This window comes from Argiope bruennichi, chromosome 8, assembly GCF_947563725.1.
Source record: "Argiope bruennichi chromosome 8, qqArgBrue1.1, whole genome shotgun sequence".
NCBI classification, from domain to species: Eukaryota; Metazoa; Arthropoda; class Arachnida; order Araneae; family Araneidae; genus Argiope; species Argiope bruennichi.
The window spans coordinates 42817643-42845192 of NC_079158.1; the positions used below are offsets into that span (position 1 = coordinate 42817643).

General features: G+C 28.8%; 1 protein-coding gene across 5 annotated transcripts in view; it reads right to left on the reverse strand.

The window, feature by feature from the left end:
- Window positions 1-27550, reverse strand: part of LOC129981100 (uncharacterized) — a 577941-nt gene that overhangs the window by 53720 nt on the left and 496671 nt on the right. For all 5 annotated transcript variants that reach the window (XM_056091770.1, XM_056091772.1, XM_056091773.1 and 2 more), the window contains 2 exons: window positions 11155-11265; window positions 3740-3847 (listed from right to left, as the gene is read on the reverse strand). In XM_056091770.1, the coding sequence (XP_055947745.1) occupies window positions 3740-3847; window positions 11155-11265 (219 nt within the window). The remainder of the gene's footprint in view (window positions 1-3739; window positions 3848-11154; window positions 11266-27550) is intronic.

The window sequence follows — 27550 nt, forward strand, 5'->3', positions numbered from 1 at the left end:
GAACAACAGATTCATCAGGTACTCTACTTTAATATACTAGTTTAAACAATCGAAGTTGGAAATTATTTAAATGAAGTCAGCCATTTCCAGAAAATCAGACACTAGCTTATTGTTATGAAACGATCCTCGCAAATATTATAAGCTATGCTTTTCAAACTTTGATGCGTGGAAATGGTAACAGTTTAGTAAATAGTGCCTGTAATAGCTTAAAAAAATAAATAAATAATTAAACAAGCATTATATCTGATTTAATAACTTTCTAGTAAATTATTTCACACTTTAATAATTTTGATAGTTTTTTTTAAAATAGCATTGCGTTTATTTATATTTTGAAATCAAAGTAGAGTACATTTTAAATGCAAAATAAAAGAGATATTCAGTACCTGAAACAGAAAATTTAGTCAAGAGAGAGAGAAAAAAAAGTAATATGAAAGAGAGAAAAAAAAAAGACTAGTGAATGAATAAATATCTGAAATAAATACATTTTACTCCATATTCAGCACGCCAATGCAATTTTTTAAAAAAATTTCTAAATAATTTTTCTTTTAAATATGACAGGTTGTTTGGAATAAAACAAAAAACTGAACTTCATAAAATAATGAACTGCGGCAAATATGAACACAGAACATTAAAATAAATATGATCAATTGAACGATAAAATGAATAAATTAAGAAAAGAAATGCTTCAGATATTAAATTTTTGAAGAAAAATTACATAAAAAAACAATTAATCGGTCTCAAAAATAATAATATTCGATCCCAAAAACAATGAATTTCGAGTTTTCACAGAAATGTATCATGTCTATTTCTTTTCTTTAATTTAAAATATACTTGAGGAACATAAAAACAAAACAAAAAAACTGAGCATTCTTAAACAAAATGAGCAGTTCGTTTAGCTTATTGCATTAATAGATTAACTGCTTACTGAATCTAGATGAAATTAAAATTTAGTAACAAGCTAAAATTAAAATTTACAACAAAAATTTAAGATTTAATAATTTTTATTCAAAGAGCAAAATATAACTTTGAACTCATATTTCAGCAATAGTAGCCTGAGGGCCAGTTTCAGTTTTGTTTTCGAAGTTTTAAGGTTCGAGACCCCAAACCACAAAATCGTGCATTGCTTAATGCACATTAAATCTTCCGAACATTCTATTGTTCTATGGGGGAAATATGGAGAAGTGCCAGATCAAGTGTCGTTCTAATTATTAATTTGATCACGATTTCTGCCCAGAGCCAGTTTTATCCTAAGATGGCCAAGGTAATGGCCTAGGGACTCAGCAACAGAGAGGTGTTTATCAAGCAAATAAAATTCTCATGTATTCGTCGGGCTTCTGCCCTAGTATTAATATTCAATTGCAATATGCATTTAACTATAACCGTAAATTTATTATTAAATATATGAACAACTGATGCATTAAATGCAGATGAATGAATACTACTAAAAATTCAGTTTCTTTTTTTTGCGCAACTAAAATATTTCATGAATTTAAACAATTTATGCAAACTAATTATTATTCAAATAATAAAAATGCGAATATGTAAGTACGTAGTAAAAGGGAGTTTTCTTTCTTTTTTTTCTTCCCCCCCCCCCTCTTTCTCTCTTACACACTTTTTTTCTTTTTTTGCCTAAAGGTGTTAGGTATCTACGCATCAGTACTGGATCTATAACAAAGTATACTTCATGCATATTTAAAACATGACGCTTATTATTTTTATGCTTATTACTGATGTTTATTACTTATTAAAACGAAATTATTTTTTAAAAATTTATATGTATTTCTCAAAATCAAAATATTTATATTTAATGAAAGTGATATTAGGAAATGGATTATCAAAGAGGGGTTCCTCTATTGAAATTATTACGATATTTTGGAAAATTAAAAGAAAATCTGATGTAATAAATAAATGAAATTCCTTCACTGATTTATACAGACAATTCCTTCTTAAGTAGAGGACAATTATTGCCTACTATCCTACAAACTTCTCACACCACTCCTTAATATTAAAAAGAACACTTTTTTTTCCATTGTGGCGGGGGAGGTAGCTGTTTATATCGAATTTATTATCGTAACCCGAAATGGAATGAATCCGTAGGGGTTGGCCTCGAACTGAGGAGGAACAAAAATACAGGAAATGCCGTCCCGCTACAGACCGTTCTAATCGGATGTCCGGAGTAAAAAGGGGAGGGAGGATGTAGTGGCATATGGTTCAATTAGGAACACCTGCTCGCCTCCCCCCTTCCCCATTTACGGTACTACACACGCAAGCACAGTTACGTAATAAACTCCTCTGCGTGTTGAAGATAAGATGAAGGAAATGGAATATTTCTTAAGATGGAATAGACATGCGAGACTTAGATGGAGAATTGGGGGGGGGGGGGAATGTGAGAATATTGAAACACACAATTAAATCTGCAATAAAATAAGAGAATTATTTGTAAATTTAATTATTTATTTATTTGTCCTTTATTTGTTTCTATAATTTACAAAGTCGAAATATTAAAATGTGTAAAAATGTACATTAATTTCCCAATACACGATTCACATATGATAGTATTTAATACTGAATTTGATGCACGGTAGGAAAATTTTCCGACATTTTATAAAAGTTTAAAAATACGGTAACAACATAAAATAGCAAAACACGAAAGTGCATGGACTAACTAATTATACAGCCTGGGAGACCAAAATAGAAGTTTTGGATACAAATTATTTCTGGAAGGTTGAACCAAAATATGGGCTGAGGCTACACCTGGTATGTATGTTGGTAATGAGACATCTGCCTCTATTATTTGCTGATGCAAAACACTTTTACTAACAAGGGTTAAAGGAATAAACAATATTGTTTCCAAGAAAACCTGAAACCAAGGATTAAAGAATTTGTTGGAAAACTTGTTGTTGCTTACAGTTAATTCTTTCTGGAATGAAAAATTTGGGATCAAAGAATGGTATGAAATATATCAGAGTGTATTGACAAGGCAAATGCCTATCGGTGCAGGACTGACAGGGAGCCATACACATGAAGATAAAAAAAAAAAAAAAATGTTATTAACATAGTTGCCTATTAATGTTTTTATCAAAGTTTAAAGATAAATTTATATAAAATACAAGTTCTAGTAGTATCAGGATAATAACTTTCTTTCTCCAAATATAATTGAATAAATTCTCATTCATTAAGTTCACTATGTTATTACAGTTTTTATGAACATTGAGGATTTACTAAAATATTGTTGTTTATGAGCAAGGATTCAGCGCAGTCAAGAATCACAATAAACACCAAAAAAAAAAAAAATCCACAAAATTATAAATATGAAAAAAATATAATAATTTAAAATAAATCATCAGCTTCTTGATAAGTTAAAAAAGTATTAAAATGTGGAATAAATATACAAGTTATTAAAAGAGGTATTTTATAATGTTCACTGCCTACAATATGTCTACATCCTTCGCTTAAGTATATATACTTGAAGACTCAAAATAAAAATGAGGCAATTTTAGAAAAATAAAGAACATTTTTGATTTCGAAAAATTAATAATTTTATTCCTAAATAATTTATTTCAAGATCATCTTAACATTGAATGAATGAAACTCCGAAAATCTCTTTTTAAAATTAGAAAAATAAATAAATTGTCTTTTCTATGGTTAATACTGAGAAAAAAAATAATAAATAACGCTGGCTGTATATGGCCAACATAAATGATAATAGTAATAAAGGGCGATATAAAAATATACTTACGGGAGACAGAGGATCCCTTTCGTGAAGACGCAGGTGATCGCTCGGAAATAGATCCTGGATTCGATCCAGATCTGATTCCTCTCTGCCATGGTCAGCTCTTTTTACCATCTATTTAAAAAAAAGTCATTTATTATCACGAATACTATAACAAACAGTAATATATACGAGAAGATATCAATAAGTAACGACTATAATTTTGTACACTATGAAATGGAAATGAAGGCATAGCCAGTTTATTACTTTTCGACATAACTGCTATTCACTTAGGGGCATCTATCTCAGGGCAGTTTGAAATCACAGAATGCTGTCGACTGTACAGTCGCTGTCACACGACCGTTTGAATTCATCGTCAGACTCAAATTTCTGACTGCCGAGGAACCTCTCCAGAAAAAAAAAAAAAAAACATGAGGTTCCTAGTCCGGGTTGTATATTTGGTGCCTTAAAATTTCCTAACCAAATCTTTGCAGTTTTGCACGAAAACTATTCCCGGAAGTTAGAATTTGCCGGGATTTGGAACTCTCAAGTTTTGGATTCTTGAAGTGGTTTCTCAGCGGTCAGAAATTTAACTCTGACGACAACCTCAAACTTGTCGTGACACAGCCATCCACTCGCAGCCGATAGTTTTTTATGAGACCTGGAATTTCAAACTAATCCAGCACTGGGACAAATATCTCGCCATAAATGGTAATTATGTTGGAAATTATTGCATTTTTTCATAACTGTGTTCGAAATTATATGCGTTACTACTTAATACCACCGCATATAAGCAGAAAAGTACACCTATCTTTATAAAATGAACTAAATAAAACGAATTAGAAAAGCGTATAGTAAGAACAATGCTCATACTGTAATTTTTAACCACTTTCTTCAAAACACAATAAATTAAAATTATTCTAAAATACATCACAATAATTAAAATTGAAACACAACATAATAATTTCTTCCAAATACAATAAATTAAAATTATTCTAAAACACAACACAATAATTAAAATTATGTATTTGACGAACATAAAAAAAGAACAGTGAAACCAATTACAAAGTTGTAGAGCTCGAAGCATTAATGAAGATCAATAACTTTGATATTGAGGAGATCGAAATATATTGTAATTTCATACGCAGTAATTAATTTTTAGTTTAATTCAATAAACACTCTTTAATTTAATTAAATAAAAGAGTAAGAACAGATTTGCTTGTATGTTGATTATTCATTAAATTTAAATAAAAACGTAACAGCAAACAACTGCATAAAATGGTATTAAAAATAAATCATAATAACTTTGTTATATTTTTTAAAAATCGTTTGCAAAATTCTTCTCTTATTTTATAACTTTTTAGCATTATTAGCCAAAAAAAAAAAATGAGAATATTAACTAAGAAAATTGAGTCCTGTAGATATTGCTTGAAAATAATTGAACAAATAAGTAAGTTTCTTTAATATTTAGCTTTCATTTTTTTTCCCTACAAATCTGTAGGGAAAAAAATTTAGTAAATTTAGTAAGAAAAACTAAAAATACTTTTCTGTATATCACATAAAAGCAAAAAAATTACGAAAAGATTAGAAAGTGACATAATATTCAAACGCAAACCATTCTCATTGATCAATAGTTATGTTCTGAAAATGAATAATGAGAAGCTATGGCGAAATCTGAGCAAATGCGTGCGCTATCTCATGAAGGAACTAATAATCTATTAATCACACAACTGTGCAATTTCAATCCCAGATTGATAAAAGAAAAAGGGTCATTAGAAGTCTATTATGTTTGTTACAATCGCATGCATTGTCTACAAAATCGGAATCATCAGATACAATGGTAACTCGTTTATTCATTAAAAGCGATCGCTTTCTGTAGGAACGAAAAAAAATATTGTAAGATGAATTGAAACACAGAAGAAAGTTTTGATCCATTCTTCGAGGCAAGATTTTGATCGAAACACATTTTCAAATATATCTCTCATAAAATACAGCTCAGACACATCTTTTATTTATTTTCTGTTAACATCTCTTTCAAATTGTATGCACAAAAAAAAAAAAAAAAAAATTAAATTTCTCTTAGTTGTTAACTGATTAATTATGATAAATAATGCTTTTAAAAAAAGAGTAAAATTAGATACATCAATTTGAAAATTAATAAAAGAATTGCCAAATTTTACTAAAACATAGAAACAGTAGTTGCTATTAGCAACTTAAAAAAAAAACAACGATATAAGTTTCTTGATCTGTTCTTACATAATAAGTCGAAATTTTAAAATTTTTATTAAAAAAGAATTCTATATGAAAATTTGTGAAAATGTTTTGCACAAAAGCTTTTAATAACATTAAAAATATTTCTTAAAAAGAAATAATCAATATTATATTTCTAAAGCAATTAGAGATTAGGAAATTCAAATACATTTCTGCAATTTATTAACAGCATTTTTGTAATCGAAGACTGAAATCACAACAAAATGAAACGTCTGGTAATTATTTTTGCCATTGAAATGACATGTTTTATTTTCTTTAAAAAGTCGTCTGCAGAAATCTGCTATTCTAAACAGAGAGAGTTTTTTCGAAGGACTAGCAAAATTATTCTATGAAGAAAGATGAATACTTTTATATTAAATGCAAGGCCATTTTAGAACCGTTTGATACTGTGCTTTAGAAATCACGAAACCGTTACAAAAGCACGCAAAAGTGTGTGTGGGGGGGGAGAATGATATAAAAGAAACTATACATTTATATCTAAAGTGTGTAGGACAACATACGTAAATATTGCGGCACACCAAACGTGAGAAAAATCGAACTCAGGATAGCACTTCTTAGAACACAGCCAAAACCAATACAAAGACCGTTCTGTTTATTGTTCGATTATTTGTTTCCTCCTCATCTTGTTAAAACTCCATAAAAGATTTCTCGAATAAAAGGTACTCAACAGAGCTTGAACTAACTGCATCCTTTTCAAGCAGATTTAAAGCACGAGGCATTGAAAGGAAGAAAAAATACTTCTACTGCTGCTTAACGATGTACTTTGCAGATCAAGTTGTGGCAGCAGCAAATAATGATTCACAATGGAAGAGTTCTGCCATTGAATAGCAAAATTAAATAAATAAAAAGTTCTACTTTTTTTTTACGCCTACGATGAAAAGTTGCAACGCCTATCTATTTTATTATTTCAGTTTTTTTTTTCACCCCACATGCTGCATTTGGCTACCAGCATCCTGCTACAAAAGCTAAAAGTTTTTCAAGTATAATATGCGTCCAACTCCAACAATAGAAATGATGGGTGGTGCAGCTGACAATAACTGTCGACCACAGATGACAACAACTGCCATGTTCACAAATGGAAATGTATGATATAATAGTAACAGTTTTTGCGGTGACAACTGAAATGCTATTGTGTTCACAAAAGTATTTAAGCCCGTTGACAACAAACAATGACATCAATTAGCAAAAGAGAAATTGATATTTCTTTAATCATAGGTGGCATTTCTAAAATAATTTTTAAATCTATGTTCCTGGAATGTACAATTGAGTGAATCATAAACTTAAGATTGAAATTTCGATCCACTTCCAGCCAAATGTAATTATTCTTACATAATAACGCAAAGAATAAAAACAAAATTACTTTACAAGCAGATGCAACATTAAATCATAAATCTAAACATTGCAACCAAATATCTTAGTTAAATAATTCATAGTATTCATAATAAAATTTTGCATATTATCTTATTCAAGATAAGAATATTTTTCAAACGCTTAATGATATCGAAAGCTCCAGAAGCTGAGAAATAAGGAGCGATCCTATCCTTGCACATGCTATTCTTCACAAGGCCAACTTTTTTTATGTTCGGCCAAACAATAAAAATGCGGGGAAGGAAATGATATTTTTTTATTGAGAATAAAAACTGCAATATGTATAATGCAAATCAGATAAAAAGAAATCATACTAAACTTAATAAGTCACACGAACACGTTATTGCTTCCTCAAACACAGATTGTATCTTTGATTAGCATGATACAGGACACTTTATGCAGCATTAGCTGAACAGAGCCCATGCGCGTGTTGATGTGAGAGATCGTAGGCAGTTTTCCCTCAGGCATTTTGTAATTAAAGAATTATTACATTTTTTTTTAATGTTTTGATAGCAAGAAAAGACTGGATTTTTCTTCAGGTCACATAACATCTGATAAAAAGAGAGTAGACAGCCAAACGATTTTGTTGAACAGAAAAATAAAGAATACGATTATTTAATAAGAATCCAACTAAGAACACAAAAATGTATATTTCAAATCTTAAGCTAAAGCAGGGGGATAAAACAAAGAAAAAAAGCAAGGCAAAAGGGGGGAAAAATCCTTTTAGTTAACCCTTTTCTTGAGTTCAGATGCGTTAGAATCCACCCACACTGAATTAGAACAAGTCACTAAAATTCTTCAAGATTTCCCGCCAAGGTTAAATTGCGCAGTTCGAACAAGAATGGGGTTATAAACTTGACTTGGCTGCTGTCAAACGCTGACAAAATTGGAAAAGCATTAACGAAAAGAACAAATCAAAGAACTCAGGAAATGCTATTGAAAGAAAGCTGCCAGATTCCGCCCTTTTTTAATGGGACTATACCATAAGAATTCTTAAATCATTAGTTGAAGGTTGGATGAATATAGCTTTGTGGAATGATCGTAGTAAATGCTTAGATGGTTTCTTTGCTGTAGAAGAATGTGTGAAGGATATGCTGTGATGACTTCATGGATTACTCTTGAGACAAAGCAATAGTAGATACAAACGCTCATAGCTCAGATTGTTTTAAGTACTTTTTTAAACTAATGTACACTCTACGGTCATCTGTTTCTTTCCAATTTGTATTGGTTAAGATTGGCGTGGAAGAAAATGACAAGGAACAATTTGTTTTTGTTTTTTTATAAAGTAAGTAGTTAAAATTTAATTGCAGTTCATTAGTATAAGGTAAATTTTGAAACATATGACAGATTTTTCTATACATTTATCAATGTTTATAGATATGGCACAAATTCTGTGCTATATCTAATGTTTGACCATATGTACCGCATGGTTCTATCATATCTAATGTAATTAATCATATTGTATATTAGTGTCATATCTAACATAATCAAAATTTTGTGTTTAATTTTGAGGGAAGTGAAATTAATATTTTTAAGAAATGTAAAAGTAATATATATTATTAAAGAACAAGGGTCACATTAGATTAACATAAATGAATCAATTTTAGATTATTTTAGCCTTTCCTAATACTTTTTATTTGCAGATTCTTAAATATAATTATTTAGCTGTTGATATGATTTTAATTTCTTTCTCAAAATCAATGCACATTTTGCTAATTTATGACGGTCATGAAATGTAGTTAATAACAAAATAAAAATTGCTTTTCAGTTTTGTTCCTATATAAAAATTAATGTTTTCACCAATACATACTGAATTACTAACTTTTCATTTAAAACATTCACTTTTAAATGCAATAAATTCAATCACAAAAACAACTAAAAATGCATCAAGAACAGTCAGTCAAATTCGAAAAAAGAATGAAGCAGTAATTCGATTTATTTTCAGTTTGCCGCATAAAGATATATCTCTATTTGAGATCGTTTGACAATTCCATTGTCATTAGTTCAGATAATCGAGAGTTTAACCATTCATTAGGGAAGAAAATGCATTCCAAAAACAATCACGTGGGTCTTTGCGCAACCTACGAATTAATTGACGTGTTGGTATAGAAAAAAGCTGATTATTTTCCCGCTAAGTACAGGCGCGAAGACGAGCGAAAGTTCCATGCTGTGTAAACAGCAGAGCAGATGTCCAGCACCACTGGAAGGGCAAGCTGTGATGAAACGAAGCTCATAGAAAGAGAAAAAATATGTGTCAGAGCGTCTTCTGAACATGGTCCCGTTTCACATACCACACACACAACAACGGAATATTTTGATGGACAGGCATTCAGAAAAGCGGCGGTGTCACTTCACGCCTGAGTTACACTAGGTCAAAGCTACACAAGTGTTCCGTTTCACTTTCGTAACTACACGCGCATTGTTGCATTAAAATAGTCGCCGAAAACTAGAAACATCTACGGTGCAGGTAACAGCTTTGTAGAGGTGTTTGTTTTAGAATGATCAGCTGCGGCACAGGAAAGGCGAAAACATACACTCAGAAAATATAAAGTGTTCGCTTAAATTCGAAATGAAGCAAGAAATTCTTGTTCGTTTAATTTAAGAATAGTGATAAAACAAGACATTTTTATTTATAAGAATAACAAATCACTGTCTATTACATAATTGAAATCGACCTCAGCTATATAGGTTTTCCAGCATTACTATAACACAATAGACAGGAAGTTTCTTTTCTTTTTTTTTCTGGTATGATGGTATTCTAGATTTGTTTAACTTCTAAACAAGAAATTCTTGTTCAAAATTAGTGTTAAAATAAGAAATTATTTTAACCCTAATTAACTTCGAAATTAGGGTTAAAATAAAATTTTCCCATTCGTTTAATTTAAAATTAGTTCTAAAATAAGATATTTTTTCAATACACGATTGAAAAATCACAATTTATACGTAATCGAAATCGATCTCAGGTACGGAGGCTTTCTAACATTACCATAACAAGTGAACAGGAGTTTATATTTTGGCTTAATGTCATCCTGGATGTATTCAACTTACCTCTAAAATTTAGTAAATGTATCTTAGATTAAATATATAACTCCTGTACCAAGAATGTCATGCATTTTGTTCATCTATTATTCAGTATTTATCTCAATAATTCATAAGTCTTGTAAGACAGAATTTTGAAAAGCAACTAGAACCCAATAAAGTATCTAAAAAAATCATAAACTTTTAAGGAAAGATTTCTACATAATTGTCAGACTAATTTAATACATTTGTGACATTTTGTTTTTCCTTTTGTGAGAATTTTTTTAAATATAAACTTAAATCTAAACTCATATTTTAAATGACAAACCATATTAGCTTTGAAATGAACAACTGAACAATGTCCATTTGAACAATACATGACATTGTTTAAATGGACATTATCAGCTTCAATTATACGAACCGAAATTAAGTATAAAAACAACTATAGTGAAATTAGAATTTGTTTTGCATGTCAATATGCAAAAATATTTCACAATAATTTAAGTTTAAAAAATCCTTACTCCTGGTCAAATAAAACAAGTACCTGGATTTATACAGGGATAGCTTAACCGTGTTTTTAAAAAAAATTAGGTAATTACACGACTCAGTTCATTACATTCAAAAGCTAACAACTAGGGCAAAAAGTCGTTAATTAGAAATGACACATTGCATGCTTAATTATATGCATATTAATACCATATGCATTGTAATTTGCTAAGATTGATTATCATTAAATATAGAAAATAGGTATATAAAAAGAAAATAAGAACAAGTAGTGAACTTACAGCTGCAGCTTTACTGGCCGTTCGGCATATGTCGTTGTAATCAGGATGGTCAGGAGCGGTCTGTTCGGCCAACAGAGACAGGTACCGCTCATACTGGATCAACCTCTCCAACTGCAAAACGAACAAGGAATTTAATTTTTACATAATTCTGTGCTTACATGAGTTTATAGTACATCCTTAATAAATATAAAGATAATTATGAGCGTTGAATTTACAGATAAAGTTTTATTCAATATATTTTGGATAAAATATGTAGATATCTATGCCATATTGTTAGCTTCAGAAATTTGCCTTCGCTCAGTGATGGGTCTGCTGAATGGTGTAGCACATTTATGATGTTTCTCGGTTTGATATAAGAACACGCCTGTTTCTGTAATGACTACTATAACGCCGATTTGATGTCTGGAACAATTCTCATAGCAAATAAATAGCAGAAGTTATTTGACATAAGCATGTGTGCGAAACTAAGAACGCTGTTCTCAAGTCACGACAATACTTTTTTTTCTTCCGTTGTGAGACCATAAAAGCTACATAATTAATGCGATGTTAAACAGTTTTTAAAAACAGCAGCTATAGCGCTGTTGAGTAACTGTAAAAGTTTGCATAAATTTATAAAAATTTACAATGAAAACTAGAAAGAAACTAATATAAATAGGCTTAATAGTTTGGTATATCGAATCATTTTAAACGCAAAAACATATTTGAAATTAAAAAAAAAATACTCTTTAGCAATTTATGAAAAGTAATACTTAAAAAAAAATATTAACTAAATAATGAAAGATAAAAATAAAATAAAATATGGCAACTTTTCCTATCTTTTTAATATCATAAAGGTTAATGCTGATTTTGTATTCAATTACTTAGCTATTTGCTCAAGAAACAAACTTTTCCGAAAGAAAATGTTTTTGAAATAAAATTACGATAATTAATCAGAAATGGTTTGAAGATATGCATAAAAAAATTAATAAAATTGTGTATTGTTCTGAAAAAAAAATCCCATTTATAAACATTAATAGAAAATAAATTCACAAAGTGATAGTATTTTTTGAGTGAAATTCAGTAATAAAACAATAAATTCAAACAAGGCGTACAACACTTTCGCATTATCTCCTTTTTAAAAATCACCCAGGCGTTCAGATCCTTTTGAGAACCTTTCAGGAACCCGTTCAGCTAAAGCAGTTTCCAAATCCTTCCTTCAAACATCCGTTTGATGGAAAACAATGGAAAGTTGCCTCAAATGTTTAAACAAAAGATTTAAAGTAACCAAACTGGATGTGGAACTGTTGAGAGAACGTAGCTAACGGTAAAACTGAAGTATTCCTGAAGATACAATTCACTGCATGAATGAAAAATGTGCTCAGAGCCCCAACTTAAGTAGTGGAAATAGTTATTTGTTCTTTCATTCACAAATGAACCTGAATGAATATGCAAAGTTCATTGGCTCAAAGTAGGTAGTTGAGAGTGAATGCAAAAGGAATGCAATTTTGATACAGTTGAGATGAAACAGTAAACTTCCTACAAATGAAATTTTCAGAGATTTATTTGTTATGTATACGAATGATTTAATTTTAGATTTATAATTAAAACATTGATGATAAATATTATAATTATTCTCAGGAAAGAGAATACGTAAAATTTCAATTTTGCCCCCATACATTAACGGGAAGATTACAGAAATAATTCAATAATAATAAAATACAAAACATTCAATTTTTATGGGTTAGAAATGTGTGACAATAAATTGACAATAACATTTCCAGGTTTCCAAGCAATTTAAATAAAACATAAATAAAGACAATACTTTAAAGGCTAATTATTAATATAATTAATTTACTGTACAAAATTCTTTGATATCATATGGTGATTGCATTTTCAGTAAAATATGTTATATTATTTATAAATTTTACAATATAACTCTCAGAAAAACGGGGGGGGGGGAGAATCGAATTCTTAGCAATAGGAAAAGAGCAGTAAATTCATCTTCGCTTTGGAATACATTGTTTCCAAAAAAAAAAAAAAATGTTATCAACAAACATTTTTATCCAGATAAGATTTTTTTTTTTAAAGTCATGTAGTAATGTTAGAGAAATCCATCAGTTAAGCACATGTAAATATACGAGGTCCAGACGAATTTAAAAGGAAAAAAAATTTAAATACACTCACCCAAATCAAATGAACAATTATCAAGCACAAATTAAACAGAGACATACATGCAAAAGCAAATGACTCTTTGAAAACAAATGATTATTGTAATTTTAGTAAAATATATTAAAGTATTCATAATTTCTAAGTAGATGAGGAAAAGAATTGAGCAATATATTTTTAACAATATAAAAATTATTGAAAATTCATTCTTTTTTTTAACTAAAATAAAACACTCTGAAATAGAAATATAATACTAACAACAAAAATCAGAAATAAAATACATTTTCCAAATTTATTTTGCACAAAAAATAAAACATGCTGAAAAAGCAATCTTTTTATTTTAAGTAACAAAAAGGAGTTAAAAATAATTTGTCCAGAAATTCTAAAATAAACGAAAATACCCGAGGCAGAGACGAATTTTTAAAAAATAAATTGGAATACACTCACCCAGTTCAAACGAACAACTATCAGTCGAAAATTAAACATCGGAAACACACAAACACCAAGTGACTCAAACACCGAGTTCTACAGATTACAATGTCCAAGTGAGAGCTCGGCCCAAGACACATGTCAGACGTTAACACATGAAAGACGGTAAAGATTTGAGCTATTTTTCTTTAAAATGCGACACAAATAATTAAAGGATACTTTTATTCTTTCTATTCTCGCTGAAGGCCACACCTATCCAAAACTTTTACACGCATGCCTGGCCAGGTACATAAGCTACGAGACGCTTACAGACTGGAGAATTAAAATGAAATGTTGAGGTCCGTTTTCGCATTGTCATTGCGAAGCGGTCAGCTCCGAAGCGGTTTATTCAATAACGGATTTAGGCATCTTTCGGCCCCATGCTGTACATATTATAAAGTCTCTCTCTCTCTCCCTTTTTTTTTTTTAATAAATGGCCACTTCAGGGTTAAATTTCTTCAATTTTTTTAACCTAATTAGTAAGTTATTTTAATTCATTTTTTTATATTTTCAATTATTTTAGAAAAATATATTTCAATTATTTATTTTTAATAGACATATGGAAAAACATGATTACAAAAATAAAATTCTGAAAAAATTAAGCATAATTATTAGACTATGAAGCCTTATTGAATTTTTTTTTATTTTATAGGACTTATATAAAATTAAGAGTAACGGAACCAGTTAAGTAAATGATTAATATTTCAATACATTATAAAAGCAAATTTAATTATTTAATAAGACTTTAAGAATTCAAAAATATAAACACCGTTTACCACTATTTTTTAATTCCTAGAATTTGTTTGCAAATTCATTTATTTCACATTTTACTAATAACAATTTTTTATCAACTGTTTGCCCCCTCTCAGACTTGGAAATTACCTAATTTGTCAAAGGAAAATCAGACACTGGGTTTACTGAAAATTCAAAAGAACACTTTGCATAAAAGAAAAGCAAATTTAATTATGCTTTAGTTAATAAGACTTTAAGAATTCAAAAATGTAAACAACGTTTACTATTATTTTGTAATTCCTAGAATTTGTTTGCAAATTCATTTATTTCACATCTCACTAATAGCAATTTTTTATCAACCTGTCTGCCCCCCTCTCAGACTTGGAAATTACCTAATTTGGCAAAGGAAAATCAGACACTGGGTTTACTGAAAATTCAAAAGAACACTTTGCATAAAATATTTAATAACAGAAAGAGTAATAACGATTTTTTAAAAGTAAATTGGCAAAAAAAAAAAAAAAAAATAAATAAATAAATAAATAAAAACAACAATAACGAAAACAATATATTGTTTTTAAATAATGAAATCACCAATGCCTTTATGCTATGTACATTATATTAAAAAAAAAGAAAGAAAAAAAGAAAACCATTTCAGTACTTTTAGAAGATATATGTAACTAAAATTTTGACGTCACTCAGCGTGATAAAAATTTCATTCCTCTACAATCCAACTTGCATCACGTGACATTTTGTCTATAAGAACGAAGGTGAAATTATTTTAAGTTTCCCGTTTTAGTACAACTAAACAATGAGTAATAAGTAAACATTGAAACTGCAATGTCTGTGTAAAGTAACAAAGGAAAAATCTAAATTATTCATATTTTTAGAAATCGTGATTTATTATTAGAATGTTTCACATATATTGATTTAAAAATAAAAATCCATTCTTTTCCGGTGGCAATTGAAAACGTTTATGGGCGTATGACGTTCAATTACTCTGAATCGGTTCAAACTAGAACATTGTGACGTTGTTTCCGAATAAAAATTCTCAACATCACATACTTTCACAAAACATTTTCAAATTGTATCATTGTATATGGAGAGAAGAGACTATTTCAGTGTAGTTATCTAAAACGTGCGTACGTGGCCCATTGCAATTTTAGGACAAAACAGCCATAAAAAGAAATGTTACATTTATTTTCTCAGCAGAATTAAGTGTAAATAAGCTTTATAGCCATTTTCTTTTAAAGAGCAGAAACCGGATGCTAAGATCTTTAAGCCTATTGGCTGCACATCTTATATCAACATTATCGAGAATATTGTTTTCACAAATGGTACGATCAAGTGCAATTATTTGAACAAACTTTAAGTGAAAAATCAAGATTTAATTCCCTCCAAAAGTGAATAAATATAAGCTTGTTTTATATTGATAAAAAGAATTACATACAGCGAAGGCTCTACCATACGAAGTTTACTAATTTTTGGAAGAAACAGGTCAAAGTAACAAAACAAACAAAATATATATACTTAAAGATTTGATGTTAAGTTTTTAATTTTAACTACCATACAAAGCTTTATCTCAAATTATTTACAAAATAATTAAATCGGAAAATATTTTGATCTTAAAAATATATATAAAAGCCAATAACTTCTACTAGTTTTTACATTGTGCTGCAATATTTATTACCTTCATACACCACACATTCACTTTCTCTTTAGATTATTATTACATACGGCAAATGTATCTCAAAATTACTTAAAAATCTACAATTTCTTAAATACTTCAAATAACATTTAGTTTCGATTTTAATCAATAAATATGATCATAGAAAATATTTATAACATTTCGCTTGAATTATAAATAGAAAATTGTAGGTGTTTAGCGAAAAGCAGGAAACTTTTTATTACTTTAATTAATTCGTGTAAAAGAATTTTAAAACTATCCCATTACATGCAATAAATTATTAAACTTTGAAATAGAAATATGCAACGTTAATGCTTAAATAATTCAAAAATGACTATTCAAAATAGACGATGGCGTATTAAACAATCGTAATAAATGAGCAGTTAATCATTTCCGTTTTGCAAAAGCAAAGATATATATTTTTTAGATATATATAAGTTAATAAAACATCCTTTTCGAAAAAGACCATCTGAGTTTAAAACAAAAAAATATGAATATAAATATTTTTCCTGCATAAGAATAAGAAATCAATCGCATGTAATTTAAATATAAAAGAAAAAAATTATAAAAGAACTAAAATAAAAAACATACACCAAAAAATTCTTAATAAGTCATTCACCTCAGTTTAAAATGAAAGTTCTTCTTAATGAACTGGAATGCTATAACAGAAATTCGTTGCAATTAAACTAAATATCGTAACTTTGACAAGTACAAATAGTTACCAGACGATTTTCCTAACAGGAATAAAAATGTCAAAAATAAAAAAAAAACAATCAAGTTTTTAAAAAATTATTTCATGAATAAACAAGAACGATTTAGGAAACCGTTAATAACAAGGAACAATTTTTTTCCCCTTCTTCAATCAGTAATAAAACGAATTTTTCAACGACTTCACGAGAGCATTCAGAAGTGTTAAAAAGAACGAGGGAAAAAAAAAAAAAAATCCAATTTTTTTCTCGCCAAGGAACTTAACTGTTCAAGCTTCCGCCAAGTATGTTTATACGGTCGAATTCCCGATTCACTCCAGATACGCCAATTCTATTCCTTTAAATAAAAATACAAATAAAATATACTTTTATCACGTTTTAGAGGGTGGAGTTGAAAAAGCTGAATAATATACATTTACGCGCAGTTAAAGAGTTATGTGGAGTAAGTCATTACCTAAAAGAGGTAGCAGAAATCGGTTTCCTACTGAATATTTTGTTCCCATCTAGTGGCATTTCCTACGAGGGTGTAGAATCAAAAAAAATTATTTTCTTTTTTTTTATAAATTTAAATTTTTGAAATAACAAAATAACTGCTTTCTTCAAATAGAATAAACTTTTTTTTTTTAAGGGAGAATCTCAATTAACATTTTGAAGAATTTTTACCGGACTGCCAAGAATGAAGTAATATTTTAAAACATAAAAATAATAGAATGAATATCAGAAATATTTCCAGATATAAGGGATCGAAAAATGGCTTATAGATTGCTCTTATAGATTGCTAAATTATTTCAAATTTTAGTTTATTTTTAGAATTTTTTTGTATATTTTTGCACTTGTTATTTTTATTTCTACTGATTATTCACAGCTTTTATTTGAAAAAAAAAATGAAAAATGGAAGACAAATTGCAAGAGAAAAACAGAGAAATGGAATCTAATTGAAATTCTTATATTTCTAATTGCATTAAAGGCATATATTATGGAGTTAATTCATATTCATATGACATCCTTTAAGAATTGAAAACCAGTTTAATTCTGAAATCTACAACAGAATTAAAATGAATAAAATCAAGAAAGAAAAACCAGTTTAATTCTGAAATCTACAACAGAATTAAAATGAATAAAATCAAGAAAAGTGTGGTAGATATCGAAGTAAATTATTAATGTAATTATAGTGACTGAAGTCCAGTGGCCTAATATAGACTTTAATGGACTTAAGTTCAGACTACTGGCTAACAGTTTTTAAAGAATACATGATATTTTATATCTATGTTAGGAAAAAAAATTGCAAATACTATTGCTGTATTAAAAACTGTTTAGTAAATAATTTTATTAAAATTAAGAATTTCTTTTTAAAAATCGAAACAAGCGAAAACAAAAATATTTCATTTCATTCTAGGTTCTTTTACTTCAAAGTTAGTTCAAAAGGACCACCACATACAAGCATCTTAGCTGTAACGGCGAACAAAAGTAATTATCTGAAATTTTATAGCAAAAATAAAAGGGAGAAAATTAGTTTTCTTCTACTAAATTAAAGTATGCAAATCACTTCTTAAGATATACTTATGTTGAATAATATATTATTAGTTAATAAATAGGGCAAAACATGCGTAGTTATATTCAGTATTATACGTTGGCGTGGTATACAAACATTACCACCGGTCAAAAGTTGAACGAGATGAAGATTATACGGAACGGATCCAATTACGAGAAAAATTCCTCCATAATTAAAGAGGAGTCGAAAGTATTAGCATTTTAAGGCGCTGGATATTAGTTATTACGTGTAATCAGAGATAAGTTTTAATTATAGATGTTTGTGAGAAGCCGTACCAAAACTTGTTCAGATTACAAGGGTTTGAAGGAGATGATGTTATGCATAATTTGAATAATTAAGAACGGGAATTAACGGATGAAAATTTTTTTTAATGAAGTAAAATGATTCCAAATTGGCTGTTGTTTCAAAGAAAGTTTGTCCTTGCTATTAAAAAACAACATGTAAGTTATACAATTACCTTGAGAAAATGTTGGATAAGTAAATGCCGTTATTTTCTTCTAAAGAGTGTCCCAAAATTAACACTAGATTTGAATTTGGCACCATTTGCACAGTAAAGTGTTGGCTTTGACAGCTGGTAGTTTAAGGTTAGTAAAAAAATGGAGTGTTACACAAAAGAATAACGTGTTTTCATTGTTGAACAATATTTCAAAAATAATTAAAATTTGGCGATCACAATTCGAAAATTTGAGAATTGGTCTCCTAGATCGTGTGATTAAACACCGTTGTATTTCTTTTTATAGGGTTATTTGAAGTCAAAGGTCCGTGCTTAACAAGCCCACAAACGCGTGTGCATTGAAGGAGGAAATTCCACGCAGCATCAACGAAATTCAGCCACATTTATGCAAAATGGTCATGGAAAATTTCGACAAAAGATTGCGTATGTGCCAATAAAGCTGTGGATATCCTGCGTACTTTACGATTCAATAAAAATATAACAATTTAAAGGAAAAAAAACTATGTTTTTTAAAAATTTAATTCAAATCTTGCGTTTATTTTGGGACACCCTTTATTTCGATTAATTTAATAATATTTCATTCAAATCTCACACCTTAAGCTGTGACACCTTAAATGCATAAAATTTCTTTTAAAATAAAATAAAAATAATACTACATCAAAAATTACATAATTGGCACTTTTTAAACAGCATTCAAACGAATGAAAATATCTCGGTGATTGTAATAAAAGATAACAGAACAGCAAACCTATGTTCCGATACTAGTAAACGGATTCATTAACAAAAGTGCATAGAAGAGAATATAAATAGGCTGTTTTTTAAATAATTTTTTATCAGAATTTTATGAAAAAAATTGTCAATTAATAAAAAAAAGTTAACATTCTGGGTTTTGGTACATATAATAGTGATATTTTCTTCAAAAACTGGAACAAAAATAGATTCCTTTACATCTAAGTTACTATTTGGCAGCATAAATTATTGATTCTAAAAACAATCAATATTAGGGATGAAAATCCTTTTTCAGCTCCTAACTTCTAAGATACTGCTTCTTCAATATTAAGAAAGTTATAGCGAAATGAAAATTTCGCCCCCCCCCACCATTTTCCATTTACACCTTCTTTGAGTTAGATGGGCATTTTACGAATTCCTTCGAGATTTTACATTTCTAACAAGACATTCCAAGCCAGTTAAAATCCAAATAAGCCTACTCTAGATATCCTGTTCACAAGATAACATTTTGCAAAACGTTGTACGCATATATATACATAAACTTTTGAACGAAGGAAGGTTTTGGGTACCAGGGGTCATGATCGGTGAAGAACTGAAGAAATTTTTCCAAAGTTTTGCCATGGAAACCATTGCGATAGGTAGTCTTCCTGTAGGAATCTACTTAAAAATCGTTTTTTAGAAACACACAACTTGAAACAACAAATATCGGCTGATTCGAAAAGTATAATTAATTAATAGTTTCGTCAGCTGTTCCCAGATTAGGAAAAATAAATAAAGAACAACTATTTTAAAATATTCAAAATTTATCACGATTTTCCCAAGTTGTTAATTCATTAAAATCCCATAACTGGATTTGAATTTGCATCTGAAAGAATCGGGAGAAAAGAAAAAAAAAAAAGAATGAACATCCCACTCGCTTCTCTATATCTAATAAACGCAAATCCACATCTCACAAAACCTCACGGTTGTTTGGCTTAGATGAACGATTGTTTAGCTTAAATAAGAGATTATTGAGAACCATGAGCGTTACAAATAACTCCATCGAGAACAAATAAGAGATTCTTGACACCAACCTTTTCAGTCAAGTCTGTCGAAATTTCCCAACTTTTTCACACACTATCAAATACCTTTTCAGTCAATGTGAAAACTCCTTCCCATAAGCCATATCCATACTGGATATGAACCGAACGCACTAGCTACCATAATCCTTATAATTCTATTCACGGAAAGCTAGCTCAAACTTCCTGGTAGGAAAGCTCTTGGCTTGAGAACAAAAGGGTTTTAAAAACAGCTTAAGCAGCAAAATACCCACGAATCCCCCTCAGACGATACGGTGTTTTACCAAGAAATAGTCAAAGACATGCTTCAGGTTTTTCAGCAATCTTAGTCACATTTCCCATACTTATGTCGATTCTTAGTTGCGGTCAATAATAGGCAGGCAGAATTAACGAAGTGCTTTGAAAATTGTGACTTTTCTTCTTGGAAAGAAAAGGTTTGTTTGCACAAGAAAGAAAAGGAAGACGAAACTTTTAATATCAATTATGCTTGCGTGGGCGTTTACTGAAAAAGTAACCAGATCTTAAAAAACGCCAAGGCCAGAAATGTGCCAGGATGTCTGTGAAATCAATGATTAATTAAATAAAAATCATTTTCAAAATCATGATAAAATTTTATTATATAGGAGGTAAAAGATAATATATCATGGTTTAGAATATAATCCTTTCCACATAAAACAATTGTTCTTAAAATATATGTGGTCAGTTTCCTAATATGTCAAAATGAAATGAATCACATGGAATCAGACTTTTTATATATAATTCCACCAAGTTTTTTTTTTTTTTTTGAAAGATAAATATAAAACATACAAAAGAGTAAATTTTTCGAAAACTACAAGAAAGTGCGTACATGCAAACGATAAGAAATCAGAAAGGAAAAAAAAAAAAGGGGGGGGGGAGGGCAAATAATTTTGTCAAAAATTGTGGAAATTAAAATCCATAGTTATTTTGATTCACCATTTCGCAACTGCCTCCGCTTAATGATAGTAAAAAAAAAAAAAAAAAATCCATTTCATATTTAACTTAAAATGCTTCACATATAATTAGATCTTCAGTCTCTTGATTGTTAATTTTGAAGAATTAAATAGAAAAATACACTCTATTGTTCAAAATTTATGAATACGTGATCTTATTTAGCGTTAGGACCCATGTTTTCATTTCATTGACATTGATATTTCTAAATCGTCTGAACCTAAGTATAGATAATATCATATTAAAAGTTTGTTTATGTTATTCAGCAGACGATATTTTTAATGCGATTAATTATATTTTTAAATATTTTTAACGCATCAAAACATATCATATTAAAAGTTTGTTTATGTCATTCAGCAGACGATATATTTTAATGCCCCCAATTATATTTTTAACGCATCAAAACATAATTCTGGCAATAAAAGATACATGTCTAATAAACGAAAATCTATAATATCTTCATGAAACCGAAGAAAAATATTAATTTTCAGTTCAATCGCATTGCATCAGACCGACAGAAAATAACACTGCATTTTTAATTCCCAGCACATTTTACGATTGTTTAAATTAATAAATAATATTTATATTTCATTAACTATGATATCATAAAAAATGGTTCAGATATTAAGAGAAATCTTTTGATGGAATTTTTATTAAAAATTTTACTTAAATCTATTAAACGATTCTACATATAATAAGATAATCATTGCGAAAGATTTAAAGAAAGACATCATTTAAAATAATTATATAGGTCAGAAATTTGTATTTTTATTTCATGCAAGATTTTAACTCTTTTATATGCATTATATACATAAAAAAATTAATTTGTCAGGCATGATCACCAAATGAGTCTACAAATAAAGAGATAACCATTACAAAAAAAATCAAGATATAGCAATATTTAAATTAATTATACACTGTAAAAAAACTCACAATGAATTTATGTAATTCTTACTCCTTTTGACGCAAGCGAACGCTGGTAAGAAAAGAAACAAAAGATAAAAGAGGAGAAATTTAATAACCAAATCCATAAAAAGGGGAAGGTACCTGTTCAGTTTAAAGCTAAGATCAAAACTAAGATATAGGACCAAGGGAGAAGGTTTCAAAAGCAAGGTCACAAAAATAACAAGAGTAAATAATTTAATAATAAAACTTAGAGGTGAAAAGATCGTAGAGCAAGGTATTATTTTACAATACGTAATGACGCTAATAAACGACAAGAAGTTGTAAAACGCCAGTGGACTAAACAGGATTTCAGATGCAAATCTAATTATTGAAACAAAAGAGAAATATCACAAGTTCCGAAACCAGTACAACCATGTCCTTTAAAAAAAATTCATTAACTGGGATATGAGGCACTGTGTAAAAGAGAATGTTACACAATTCATTTACTATCAGAAGAACAAAAGGAAGGAAAATTAATTTTTTTTCCCTTCGAGATATTTTGAACGCAAATTAAATACCTTGACTTGTAAGTTGACATTGAACTCATTGGCAGACAACAGTAAAAACAGGAAACAATTTTTAGTTTATTATTTCGAAATTTCATTCATAGGCATTGCAAAACAATTCGAAGTTCAAAACACACAGTAAATTAAAAATAGTTAATAAATAGAAAATAATATATAATTACAATCCGAAAAAAAAAAATGTAATTAGTTTTCAAGAAAAGTTCTAACATAAAATTATCAAACTATAATTTAAAATCTAAGTGCAGGCACAGGTATTGAATTCAAAACATTAATTACTTTCTTTTTTTAAATCTTTAATTTTTCTTAAATTAATTAATTTATTAACAGCAAAAAAAAGAAAGAAATTATTTTTTATTTAAAAAAAAAACTTATTTACTATTTATTTTGAAACGTTTATTATAACTAAAAAAAGAAAAAAAAAATTTTAAGTTTAATTAATTATTAAAATCTAGTCAAAGCTCTATTGAAACTAATAGTCACAAAATTATTATTAAACAACCTTTACTATTCGCCTAGCATTGAAATAATCCTGAATCAACTAACCCACTATTGCAATAAATCCACAAACAACATCACAATAACGGCAATTTCATTGATAACATTTGGCAAAGTCCAATTAAATTCCCAGATTTTTTTTTCAAAAAAGGGAATCATTAAATAAAACAAGATATAAGTGTATTTATTAAGATATAATAAAAAAAATGAAATAAATTTATAAGAACAAGAAAAAAAAATTATTGCTAAAAGAGCCTTTAATCCAAATTTTTGTGAGAAAACTCGGTACTTAATGTTCAAAATGTGAAATTAAGGGAAACGAAAATGACTTGCCTTGTTCTATTTCTGTCGCAGAAATCTCAACAAGTTTAAGAAAATGAGTTAACAACTTAAGAGAAAAAGGTGATGACAACAAAAGCAGTTACGACAAGGAAATGGGAAATAATTTGTTTACGCCTTTCCACCTAACAACCATCGTAACTCCATTACCTTTTGAAGCACGTGGTCAATAACCTGCGATAGATGAAAAAAATCCCATTAGGGCTCAAAAATTCTGGGTTAGTTTTTGAGGACTCCATGGCCTACATTACACACTGACTGGCAATTTAAATTATCTTCAAATCCATTCGATTAACAGCTCCGTGAACAACGCATTTGCTACTGATATTTCAGGTAATTCATTTTTATCAAACAATTGAACTATTCTTTATCAAACGATTATTTAAGTTGAACGACTTTTTTTGTTGATATCGAGACGCAGTAGTACGATGGAATTCTTCACAACTAGTTATTGCCAGTTTTTTTTTATCAACTTTTCGATTATTTCTCATATGAAAAGTGAAAAGATCACCTCAAAAACGCATGAGTTCTAAAAATATCACGTGGAGGCTTATTTTAAAGTTTCTTTTTTTATTTCCGTGATTTAGAATGGCAATAAACAAATCAGTTTTCTGAATTGAACGAATTTAGTTTGGTGTCAACTTTCTGTTGCAGATTTAATGATAATTTCTTATTTCAACGAATTACAGAGTTATCAATCGACTTTACTAAGATTTTTTAAAAATAATAATTAATAAAAAATCAGAAAAAGATTTGCTCTGACAATAGAAATATTAATTAACTAATAAAGAATTTTCAATAGCGTTCGAATATTTTTAAAAGAGTATTGGTGAAATGAATTTAGCTGTTTCTTAAACATTTTCAGATACGCGAATATATTTATATTTAATTTTCTCAACTTTTGGCGAAATTTCTACAAGGATAATCATTAAATACAATAACAGATTTAATAGTACAAATTTTTAAATTTATCAATTTAATGAAAGGTAAAAGTATGTAATAAAGGGGTCTCAAAAAAAAAATGTGAATCGGTTGTACACTTCACGATATTGGCAACATTTCGATATCACGTTAAATGAAAAGGGTTCGCCTTAAAATATGATTTTAACACAATTAAAAACCTAAAATCTGAATAATGAAATATTGGTAAACTATTTTCAAAATCGGTCTTCTTTCTTGCAAAAAGAGATATTTTATTGCGAACAGCAATATTCTTCGACATTCAGAATTTCAGGACAATCTATGTTGAGATCAAATTACACTGTAGTATTATCTGAGTAAAGACAAAAGTAATTTAGTTTTTGACTTAAAAAATCCAAATTTTCTCGCATGGCTTTAGTCATCCATACCAAGGCTTCTTAACCGCTATCTATAAGCAAAGAAAACTGAGGAAGAAAAGAAAAAAAGCTCGAAAAGCGCACAAAAACGCATAAAACACAACAGCTCCCCTTGATCCTGTCTTTGAAGGATATTAGATCTATTCTATTGTATAAATAAAATTAAACGATAAGACAATGCATAACCATCCAGCAGGCCAAACAACTCGACACTGGAGTTCAAAAGAATCTTAGAAGGTAGACTAATATTTCTATAGGAATATATTTTTCTTATTTGTAGGTCTAGGCCCTTTTTTGATGTAGCCTTCGGAATATTTCAAAGCGTATGATCATAAATAAAAGACACAATTAAATTCTGGAAAGGAAATGCAGCTTTCGGAATAGCAATTTTACAACATTATTGGATTAGTGTCGTCTAGACCCGATTTTGGTATTGTTGATAACACTTTCGCTATTGCATTTGAGTATAGCTGATTTTTTTTTCTATTTTGTTTTACACAAGATATGTCCACGGATATTATTAAGTCGACAAACGATAAGCGAAAGATTGAAATGTGGAAAAGATGGAAATATCGATATGGGCTCCATTTTGAATAACATTTCTGCTAAGGTTTTCCTATCATATTTCATTTTATTCAAGGAAAATAATTTTCTACATGGTCACATTTTGGTCAATAATGTACTATAAAAATGTTAAGTTAAGCTGCATCCGCTTTGGAATGATATATTCATATGGAAGTAATCCCCCCTCTTTAGAATGTACAATACAAGTAATAAATATAAGAATTCGAAATTAAAAAGATACCTTTTTAATGTTCTTTTTTTAAAGCAAAACTTTGAATGTAAAATCTCCTAAGGCATTAGAGAATGGATTGTTAAGTTGGCAATGTTGGAGTTAGTTGAAAAATGTTCAGAAAACGATTTTTTTAAATACTTACAGAATAACACGTTCTCGAACTAGAAAGGATTTATTTTAGCATTTTAATCAATTCCAAAAAAAAAAGGTTCTTCACAAAGTATGTAAAAAAATAAATAAAAGATAAATGTTCTGAAAACGATTTTTTTTTAATTCTCATAAAATAACACGTTCACGAACAAGAAAGAATTCTAACATTTTAATCAATTCCAAAAAAAGGCTCTTCACAAAGCAAGTAATAAATAAATAAAAGATAAAATTAATTTAATGTAAAAACATAAGTATTTTATTTACTCAACTGGTTTTTAAAACAAACGATTTGAAAAATGGATTAAAATTTTAACATGACAAAAAAATACGATTTTTACCAGCATATAAACTTACATTTTATTTATTTCCTTCATTAATCAAAACTCCTATCAAAATAAACAAATTAAATAACAATTTCAATAAAAAAATTTCAAAAATCAAGGAGATTTAAGTGACACGGTTCAACAGAAATTAACATTTTTCAATAGATCTTCAAACAAAGAGACACAGGAATTTTCAAAAACACACTGATATCAATCTTCCCGACGTGTATGTGATATTATTTTATTCATTCAACTATTAGCTGAAAATGAACAATTCTTCATACAACTATGCGTTATGTAATTCGTTAAACTGAACAGACGAAAACGAAATCAATCAAAAATGCTACTTTCAATGACTTTATTAGAAACCTATTCATTTGTGTATGATTCTACAAAATGAGAATTTTAATTTTAGCAAAATATCAGTTTTCGGAAATTTATTTATTGAAATTCGAAAGACCAGATTTAATATAGTAATTATGTATGTAGATGAAAAATTCTGCTGCAAGGTTTGTAAAATAATCAAAAATGGAAGAAAAAAAATTGATATTTAAAACTCTCCATGATTTCTTACAAGAAAAACCACATGACAAAAAAAAAAAAAAGCAACAGTTAGTTCTTATTCTTAACATGTTCTATATTTACTTAACCCGAGGTTTTAATATAAGATTCCATGAACGTCTAAGAATTGAGAAATAGCATCGTCAAGGTGCGATCGTGCTGGAATTTTATCGCATGTTTTTCAGGATCTCGCATGCTTTTTTTTCTACCATCTCGGATGTCAAAGAGCGAATAAATCGCTTTTTTTTTCTTCCCATACCAAAAAAGGCAGTTGAAACTAGTTCGAAACCGAATCCGTGGCATTAGGGAGACAAATGTCTACAGAAAGGCTTAAAATCATCCTTTTTTTTATATATACTTTTTCTATTACACTAGAAGATATACCTTTACAGTCGAACAAATCTGTTAAGTACTGAATACTGAGA